Source organism: Prorops nasuta, unplaced genomic scaffold (genome assembly GCF_024137725.1).
Source record: "Prorops nasuta isolate Cenicafe-Biocafe unplaced genomic scaffold, Cenicafe_Pnas_1.2 PNAS00014, whole genome shotgun sequence".
Classification (NCBI taxonomy): domain Eukaryota; kingdom Metazoa; phylum Arthropoda; class Insecta; order Hymenoptera; family Bethylidae; genus Prorops; species Prorops nasuta.
The window spans coordinates 3,489,497-3,500,435 of record NW_027116811.1 but is presented as its reverse complement, the minus strand read 5'-3'; the positions used below and the strand labels follow the sequence as shown (position 1 = coordinate 3,500,435).

Genomic DNA, 10,939 nt, shown 5'->3' with positions numbered 1-10,939 from the left:
TTTGCTCAACGCTGTGCGCTCCCTGCTGCTTTAAGCGTGCAAACTTTTAATCCTGCCTCTCCAGCATAACGAGTGCATCCTTCATCAGTATACGAGAAAGTTAACGCTACTTGTATTCTTCAACTTTGATAATTAAAACCCGATTGAAACTAATTGTTAGGAGATTCGCGTTTATCCGAATAAACCAGATATATATATATATGTTAGCCGCTGCGGTCATTTTCAAAGGAGCGTGGATAAAGATAATAAATAACGATAGCTTTGTTCGGAATACATTTCGATCGCCAATCATATGTATCGGGGATGCTTTATCATAGTAGCGGCTGTCGGTGGAAGCAAATTTTTGAATACATCTACATATACCGTGACCCGTACGAATGCTATACTCAGGGGCTGTATCCTAATTTATCCTCTCCAGCGGAAACTGAAAGGTATGCATTGAATTCTGTGAATTCTTTGGAAAATTGCTTGCCCACACGAACACTGCTCGTCGGCTTGGTAGCTGCTGTCCGCATAGAAATGACCAGTTGAATTCGTCCGACCGAATAGCGAGATACGAGAAAAATTCTTATCGCAAAAAAAGAGAAAGAATTCATCAAAGTGCTCGCGTTCGTGAAAAGGGATTTCCCGAGAAATAATAGAGTTTCAATGCCATTAGTGCTCCGATGGTAAAATACAAATTATTTCCATTTCCCGATCCCCCGCATCCTATATACATAGACTCTTACTACTTGCTTCTTCCTTTTGAGGAGCCCATTTCTTATATATCATCGTAAAATGGATTTGTTTTTCTCGAACGAAACGATTCATTCGCTTAATCCTGCCATGCGTTACCGAATGAGACGGTCGAATTTTTCGATGCTCCATCTGATCCATACAAACAATGACTTGGCGGAAAAGTAGCTATCCAGCAGAGCCATTGGAAATTATTCAACAGAACCCCTATTAAACGAATGCTTCCTTCTCCTGTATATCTACCACACAAATATATCTACAATAGCGGAAAGTAATTTGATCAAATTTTTACAAAAACCATGTTTGTTCGCTGTGAAATAGTTTCAAGCATCTCAATGCCAAAAAACTTCTCGTATACTATAATGTCAAGAGTAGCTGACATAAACGAAAAACATTATTAAAACTATGAATTACAACGTTATATGTTGATTGCTGGTGTAAATGTTCAATGGAGCATAACTCTGGACGTAAGAAACATGGTTATAGTCTTGTAGGTCGTTAAAGGGCGGCAAAACCGAAGGGTACGCCTGGTGACCTTGACAAAACCATTCCTCGGCCCTTGGCTAGTGCGCAGGCGTATACTTGAGCTTTCCAATCACAGCTGACCCTTATTGCAGTTTCAACTGGCAAGATATTAAGGGCATATATATATATATATATATGTGTGTGCTGAGGGTTGTCGATTAATTAGCAGCACCCAGCGGATGAGGCATTTTGGAATTTTTGCATAAATCCATTTGAGAGTAGGGACAAGAGAGGAGGCGGTGAAAGTTCCTACTGCTGATTCAGGCTCGTCGAAAGCGAGAGACGGGAATAACGGGAATGGAAGTGGCCAGGGAGGGTGGACAACGCGAAACATTGTTTTAGGCCTATAAATAATCGTTATTACCGCGTTAATCATGGATAGTCGAGAGGCTCCATTATTCCTAGTGCTCGGAGTAGGCCCCCGGTATGTTATTACCCCTTAGCACACAGTGGGGTCGGCATTGTGCCAACCCTTACCATTTCTCGGTACCGATGCAGTATTGCTCGCGCTGAGCATGCCGCGAATTGCTGAGAATGAGCTCCGCGCCATCGAATCGCGCCTCGTCGAATGCTCAGACCGAGTCTAGAATTCGCATTATTGATATCTACATGCCTGCTGAGTTTTCGGCCGTACACCCTCGCGCGTATCGATTCGCGCTCCCGCACCGATCTTCCCAAGATTCGCAAAAATTTTACCTATTCGATTAATCCACGCGGAACCATTAGCCCAACTTGGATCGTTTGGACTAGACAATGAAGGTATGCTCCCCCTCCCACAATGGCGTCGTTATTCTACATTCCGATCAAAGATGAAAACCGATAATCGATCTTGCAGGATTCTCCGGAGACTTTCTCACCACGCTTTTACACATATATATATATATATATATATATATATCCCCTCAGGTACATACAAGGACAAAAACTGATGTAGATTGGTATTTAAAAAGACATGTGGTATTTATAAGGACTGTACTCATAAAAACTATCAGTCAAAAGGTATATATAGGGACGTCCTCACAAATTATGTCGTTTTTATAAAGGTAGATATGGGTACATCCCAACAAGTACCCAAACAAAGATTTTAGTTAAATTATATATGCTTATATACGGATAACGTATAAACCATATATATTATATACGGTATATATGCATATATACAAAGATGTGTATTGGCATATATTGGAACCCCAAAAATATCAACAACAGAATAGATTACATACTGAAAATAAGATATATTATTATAATCTGGTCATAATAAAACAATATTTCTAATAAGCAAAACGTCTTTAAGTGCGGATATTTGCTTCATTGTTGTCTAAGAACTAGGCATTTAACAAAACTTTACAAAAGCGAATATGTTTGAAGAAAATCTCTCATAAAGTAATACAGTAAAGACAATATGAATAATATAAGTAATTAATTAACGTATTCATTTATAAAAGTGATTATAAGGCTCTGTTAGGGCATTATTACACATTATTCAAAAGTCCCATTTAAGTGAAAAAATGAGTTTGAATCATATCTCTGACACAATCTTATAACTGACATTTTATGGAATATAATAAATTTAAGTAAAGGAAGAATATTTTTAAAAACTTTATTAGTGTTCCCATATGTACCAATGCACTATTAACTCAGCTCTTTTATTCCCAGTAGCCGCAATGTAGGGAAAATCGTTGGATTTAATGCGATTAATGCAACGATTCTCTCAACAACAATTAGTATATAGTGTAAACAAATTGCTGATGTAAATATGTATTGGTATATATGGGAACGCTAACAAACTTTTTAAAAAGAGTACATACTATATTTATACCGATTATATTAAACACTGTCATTGTTCAGTTGTCTTGTGCTAAGCTGCCATAAAACTCTTTTTCTTTGTTAGATTTTGCTTAATTATTCAGCAACCAAAGTAACACTAGGGCGCCTATCAAGTTGTACAGGATTTTATTGAGATGTTTTATTCATTGCTCAAGAGTTCGATTAAAAAATGAAAAGGTAAACGAGTTTAAAACACTTCTCTTACACAGCCTTACAAAAAACATCTTATTTAATATAGTTAATTTAAGAAAAGAGCATATATTTTTTAAAAACTTTATTAATGTTCCCATATGTACCAATGCATGTACATTCAGGGACATCATATCTGACTGTAATGGTTCCTTTTTCTAAACATTTACTAATACAATAATTTATTCTTTTAGCGGCTATTTCCTAGTATCGAAATTAGGGTTAATGATACTAATATAACCGAATCTTTAGTGATAAAGGCTTCAAAATCTCTTATTCTGTTTTTTTAACATTCGAAGCAATTGAAAAAGGTAGAGAATTAAATTGTAGCAAATAGGACGTACTGTGTCGTTTCTTGTACGTTACTTTATTTACAACCTCTACAACAACATGAATACAAACAAAAAATTATATTTTTTTTAATCTACAAGATGTGAATAAAGTAAAAATAATATGTTTATAATAATTATATCAAATATAACTGTTTTATCAAATATATAGAAGTATATAAATGAATAAGAATTAAAATGAATAACATTGACATTTAAATGATAATGTTTATGACAGTCATTATATTAATAATCGTATACATTTAAAACGTTGGATACTCATAAAAGATGTGTTTAATATTTTTAGTTAATTTTCTTACTTTTTTTTTTTATTTTTATTATTTATGTAGGCTTTAATTTGAACTGCTGTTCTGTTTCCATTAAAAGCAGATTTATATTTCTCTATAAGCTTTTTACACTCAGTGATAGAAGGAAGCGTATTAGACCTTAAATAGTACTCAAATGCATTTTCTACTATTACTTTTTCTTCGTCCGACCAGCGTACTCGAGGAATAACTGTAAAATAATAAATTTGTGCCACTTAATAAATATATTAAGTAAGAATTAATATGTATATAATTACTTACAAGATTTGGATGATTTTTTTTTACTAGTAGGTTTCTCTCTTGTTAGCTCTTCAGTGCTTTCGTCTTCGCTACTTTCACCATTGCAGCTAAATTCACTGTCAGCTGAACATAATTAAAAATAGTTATGTTATAATTGAAAAAATAATAAGAATAATTATTTTTTTAGGTGGCTTACAACTTGTATACTGTTCTTTTGCTGTAGTTATATATTTTGCCTTTTTGCATTTTTTTTTATTTTCAGAATGAATAACTTTCCTTTTTTTACTATTCTCTTGCTTTTTATTATGTACAAGATCTAGAATTATTAAAAAATTTGAATTATTTATAAATATAAGCGTGTGGCTGTAAACAAATATTTTAAACAATTTTACATATTTAATCTCTCAAATTATAGTAAAATTGTTAGCGACTGGTAAGTCTTATATAATTGCATAAATTTAGATTGATTTTTTTACTGAAATAAACAATTTACATAAGTGAAATTAGTATTTACGAAAAGTATATTTTACCTTCAGATTTATTAGATGCTATTTCTTGCAGACTTATCGGATCGTCAATACTCTCTTCTGTCAACCTACTATCAAATTCATTTGAAATGTCTGAACTATTTAGTTCAATATTTGGTTTTTTTCTGTGTAGAGATGGTGTAGCCGATTCAAGTATTTGAGACATTTTGCAAATTTCCCGTGAAATCAACGGCTGTCTATAATATTTTTTGTGTATTTCACCAGCGTGACCTAAATAATTAGCCAGGTCCGAAATTTCTTGTTCCTCTAATTGTAGATCAGCACACATGGTGGCTATTTGCTTCCGCAAGGTCGTTCCCCGAAGAGTATCTGGTGATGAAGCACCACAATGCTTAGAAAATTTTCGCAACACATCACATGCTATTATGTGCTTATGTTGTCTGTTTTCGTCCAACGTAGGTAATGCAAATAAATATTCATTTATTTCAGGTATACCAGCGTTAGTTCTGTACTGTAGAATAAGATTTATGCAATCTTTTATATTTTTATGAATCAGGACTGTTACGGTACGTCCAAGCTTGCCCCGTATGGTAAACCTTAAATAAGAATTAGCGATTTCTTGACATTTTTTAGGTAAAGAGTTAAACATATCTGCATTTTGTTTTTTATCAATCCCTTCGCAACTATTGAAATCGTTTATTGTTGCCTTGGATATCTCTCCTTGTCGGCGTCTATTAAAAAGTTGCAACTCGACGAGACAGATTTCGCTTAGGAATAACCATTGCTTGTATGAATATATTTGCTGTAATTTATTATATGCAGCCATACGATTTTTGTTTAAAAATGTATTTAATTTAATAATATCATCGGTACATGGCAACTTTACTTTTTTTTGCCTATTTTGCTTAATTCTTGCTTCTAAAGCTTTCCTATTAACAGCTTGGAATCCTTGCGCAATCAATTTAACGAAATCTTTCGTCATCTTTTGTTTTGCGTTGTCTTCTCTTTCGATATACAAAGTCTCAAGGAATTTACCAATTTGTTTTAATATATTACCTAAGGCTAAAATATTTGTCGGAGCTTTAAACTGCTCGGTATCTTCATTGTACCCCCCAACAATACTTGCAGCTTTTAGACAGAGCCTAAAATGTTTAGGTCTGTAAATGCTGGCGAAATCGAGTATTTCGTTGCACATCTCTTTAATGGCAATGAAAAATCTGCCCAAAAAACGCAATTTCGATCTTATCATCGAAAAATTCTCATGCGAATATTTTTCACTTAAAATGTTTGCATAGAGAATCAGCAATTCGTCGTACCTTATAGCGTCTTTGATCGGGCCATCTTGAATATAAGGAAATATTTCTTTCTTTACAATTTTATTTGCTGATTCATGAATTTGCCCATTAACCATCCTGCACAATATATTTGTGGATCTTTCTCCTTTAAATGCATTATCAGTACATTTCACAAAATGATGGCGAACGTTTGATCGCATGTAGTATCCTTTACACTTGGCACAGGCAATGTAATCATTTGCTCTTCGATCTTGATGTTTGTTTGGTAGTCGACGCACTATGAGATTACCACTATTCAATGTTTCCTTGGTATTGTGGTTGTAATCTCCTTTTTTACGAATTTCTGCAATTAAATTAAAGCGCTCCCTTGAACCTTTTGGCAATTTTAAAAATGCTTTGACATCTTGTTCGTCGGAATGACAAAGTTCCAAATGTCTGCCCATTTTAATTACTAAATTATCACAATAAAAGCAATTATGCTTTTTTGATTTTCTGTCAAGTAGTGTTAATGTAGTATCTCTTGGGGCACCTGCTATAACGTTATTTAATATATTTGCCATTATTTTTTTTTTATTTTGATCAGTATTTTTACTTGTAGAATTATTTAAATAAACTGTTGACTGAATATTACATTTATTACTTGCAGTATTCTCTATAAGAAAATATATTAATTGTAAATATAAATTTGTGCAAATGATTATAATTACTGTACTATTTACTTTAATTGTTGCATCTATACGTACTGGTTTCTAATGTAGAGTCTTCATCATTGAGATTCATTCCATCAACATCTATTGCTTGAAGCAATGATCTTTCTAAAATTGGGATATACAAAAAAGAAATACTCTTAGCATTTATTAGAAACAATGATGAAATTAGAATTTAAGCATATAAAATTCTCAAACCATTTTCCGATAATGACAAATGTGTGTAATTCAGTTTGTCTACCAAGTCAATGGTCTCATCCACATCGTTAACATTCAGCAAAATATCATTGCAAATTTGAGCTATTACATAATCTTCATTCGTAATTACTACCAGATTATCTGAATTATTATTTTCTATCGGACAAGATATCTTTGATACTACTTCTGTTTCTTCGTGCAAATTATTGCTTATATTTTTACCTTCATTTTTTACAAACAATGTATTAAATTATAATAATTATGTAGGAAATATTATAGTGTACTACTTGAAATTAATATTGATCAAATTCCAAAGTTACCCGATTCAGTTTCACTGTAATTTCTTTCATTATCAATTTCTGCGTAACAATTTGTGTTATCAACTACATTTGTTACAGCCTTAATTTTATTCGCTATCACTCTATCACTCTGCTGCAATATCAAGGTTGAATTTACCATTTTGCTGGTTTCATTGGCATTCTCATTTACTTCACTTGCTATGCTTACATTAGTTTGCTGTAAATAATATATATTTTATACAATTTTTTCTGTTTAAGTATTAAAAGTTAGAAATATTCAGCTTAACCCATTACTTACAGTTTCTGCTTTATTCTGCTCTTCATTTTTCTTTGTTATATTTCCATCAATGTTTATTTGAACAATTTCTTCATTTATATTAAAATCTTGCAACATATTATCTGACATATTATTTTCTATCGGACAAGATATTTTTGATACTACTTCTGTTTCTTCGTGCAAATTATTACTTATATTTTTACCTACATGTTTTATAAATAATGTATTAAACTATAATAATTATGTAGGAAATATATTATAGTGTATTATTTAAATTTAAATATTGATCAAATTTCAAATTTACCCGATTCAGTTTCACTGCAATTTTTTTCATTATCAATTTCAGCGTAACAATTTGTGTTATCAGGTACATTTATTACATCCTTGACCTGATTTGCACTGAATTCATTAGAGTGTAATGTCTTAGTAGAATTTACTATTTCACTGGTTTCATTGGTAAGACCTTTTGGTATCTTTAGTTTAATTTTCTGTAAATGAGTTAACAAAGTTATACCGTCTCTACATATAATTGTATAATTCATTAATTTTACCAGTTTATTCCTTGTTAAACTGCTTTTACTTATAGTACATTTTTTATTATTAATTATTGAAGTTTTCTGAGTTTTACTATTCACTTTTTCACTTCTTTCTAATTGACGTTTTTTTTCTTTTAATCGTTTAAGGTTATCTGAATATGAGAAGGATACAATAAAAGTAAATAAAATTATAAAATATTATACTTTGTTGCTATAATTAACATTTATACGTACCATTTTTTTGTAATAAGGTGCCAGAATATTTGCCACCATTACTATACTTTATTGTGCAAGTTTTCGTAGTTTCATCAGTATTTGAAACATTTTTTGATTCGCATACATACAATTCATTTTCTGCAAACCTTACTAACGAAAACATATTTCGTAAAAGCTAAATTAATTATTAACTCACAGTACAATATCTTAACGTAATGCCAGGTTATCCGAAATGTAGCACGCGCATTCAAGGCGCACGAGAAACTAAGTAACTGCTGTTTTCATTCACACACGTAAAACTTGTCTCAATAACAAAAAGGTCATGTTTTGGTTTATTAGCCGTTACCGTTCTTTTCAAATATACATATACTCACTCAAAACACTACGAAAAACAAATCAGTGTTCATTTAATATTTGACTCGATTAAAAAAATATGCTTTTTAATCAAGTCCAAAGAAATAAAAATTAAGGTTTTCTTTTTTGGAAAACACGTACGTGTAAGAAGTATATATGTATAATAACATTTTTAGAAAAGTAGATAATATACAAAAAGCACTACTGGTACTTATGGTTACTTTGCTGTATAATTAAATATCACAAAAAACGTGATACAAAGCTAATTTAAAGTATTATATACGAAACGATATTAAATAAAACCACTGTAATTGTATATAAGTATAGTACACAAAATATTTAAGTTTCAATACTGTTCCCATATGTACCAATGTACCCTTAAACTGAGCTGTTTATTCGCAATAACATTAATGCAAGGAAAATCGCTGTATTTGTTATGATTTATACAACGATTCTCTCAACAACACAAATAGCATAGTAAGAACAAATTGCTTATCTAACTATGCACTGGTACATATGGGAACGCTAACAAAGTTTAAAAACAAATACATATTAGACTTATACCGATTATAATAAACACTGGCCTCTTCACTTAGCTTGAGGAAAATGATCATGAATCTTGTTTTCAATTTTAGATTTTGTTAATTTATTTCGTGTCAAATTTAGTTTTCTGAGCAGTAGCTATATATGTGAGTAAAGTAATACGTTTAAAAATGAGTGTATTATCCGACATTTTTAAAATTGATATTACGTATATCGTTTTATAACATGAACATCTTTAAGTGTATTCATTGTTTGATTTTATTTCGGAAAAAAAGTTTTGACTGTATCAGGAGAAAATGATTCTTTTAAAAGCAATTTTTATTATCTTTCATCCAAAATATTAATGTGGTAGTTTTCATCACTAAACTACAACATTATTATTGGGATGATTTTTTCCATAAAACATTACTATGACCGTTATAATTGTACTTTATTAATATAGTACATGTAAGAAGAACAATAGTATTCTTTGAGAATAAATGTATTTTTCCATGAGAGTTTTCCGGAGTATCATGAAATAATTTTATTTCATAATTTAATGCAGTATTGACTAATTTTTTAAAAATCAAATTGCTGTCCTTATAAGTACCTTTCATTATGAAAGTCCTTATAAGTTCATTTATTACCGGTGTTCCCATAAGTCCCTGTTGATGGGTACGTCCTCATAAGTTTTACGGTACCGATAACTCCCACTGAACATTAAACGGTGTCCCTATAAATGTGTCCTCATAAATACCCTTGTGTATCAGATCTATATAAAAATTTCTCTAACTTTTAACCAAAAATGAATGTGATCATTCCTGATGGAATTCAAAATAGAAGAAATTTATGTAATAAAATGTCGTATATATAGTGGGTCCCATATGTACCCGAGGGGACATATATATATATATATATATATAGCACGATAAACCGACGCACAATTATTTAACCCGAAGAATATCCGGAGGACTAATATATTTATCGTCATTTCGCAGGTTCCTTCGATTACCTCGCGATACGACTCGACGTATAAAAATGGCCTGCTCCGGAGTAGCCGATTTATAAGAGGGAGGAAGAACAGTTTCGGAGACTATAGAATTTCATTTCTTGGATGGGATTTCAATATTCGAGAGAGTGAATCGCGTATATATATATATTAGGAGAATGTATTGGGAAACATGGCGTTATTTGGGTGGTGTCGTTTCACGATGCTGTCTCGTACACCTTTTGGAGTCAAGCGAAAGGCAAACAGTCACATTCGAAATTCGATATGGGATATCGTGCAGGGTTGATCGACGTTCTAATAAATCAAAGGCTGGTGTCAGGCGCACGCGGAGGAGCAGACAGGCAGGATTAACTTATCGAGCTCGGAGTAAAGCCCGGCCGCGGCTGACTTTTGGTCAGCCAATGGCTGGAGGCCTCTGAGAGTCAAGGCTAGCCATGGTATTCCGCAAAAGCTCTTTGACCCGGCGCGCACTGGCGTGGATACGCATACCACTTAAGATAAAGCGAAGGCACGATGCCATCAATTTGACCCGCTTTGCTTTTTACATCCATCCCCAATTTTGCTTCATCCACTTTAATATCAAACCAAACTAAATCTCTAAACTTCGCATTATCCTTCTTCAGCCGTTGCAGTTGAAACGAGCCATGGTGTACACCATTGTGTCATTATATAGAAACTGCGAATGAATCAGTGATTGGCCAGCCTCGTTAAGATAATAAACAAACCATCGTTTCGGATCTGTCCATTATAATGCACGTTTTCCTGTCCACGATGATCAATCGGCTTTGCTACGATACGATATACATATTATACAGAGGGGTGTATGTATCAGCGATTTGGATAATAGCTGGCAAGTGTACAGCTATA

At 32.5% G+C, this 10,939-nt stretch overlaps 1 protein-coding gene across 1 annotated transcript; it reads right to left on the bottom strand.

Moving 5' to 3' along the window:
• Window positions 1-3,549: 3,549 nt before the first annotated feature.
• On the bottom strand, window positions 3,550-8,511 carry LOC136778692 (uncharacterized). Its single transcript, XM_066735791.1, has 14 exons — window positions 8,479-8,511; window positions 8,206-8,362; window positions 7,987-8,123; window positions 7,740-7,923; window positions 7,457-7,638; window positions 7,180-7,375; window positions 6,860-7,081; window positions 6,698-6,769; window positions 4,702-6,606; window positions 4,368-4,487; window positions 4,193-4,294; window positions 3,926-4,121; window positions 3,876-3,883; window positions 3,550-3,656 (listed from the first exon to the last, which is right to left on the bottom strand). Exons 1-14 carry the CDS (start codon window positions 8,509-8,511, stop codon window positions 3,550-3,552), a joined length of 3,621 nt encoding a protein of 1,206 aa, XP_066591888.1.
• Between the last annotated feature and the right edge of the window lie 2,428 nt (window positions 8,512-10,939).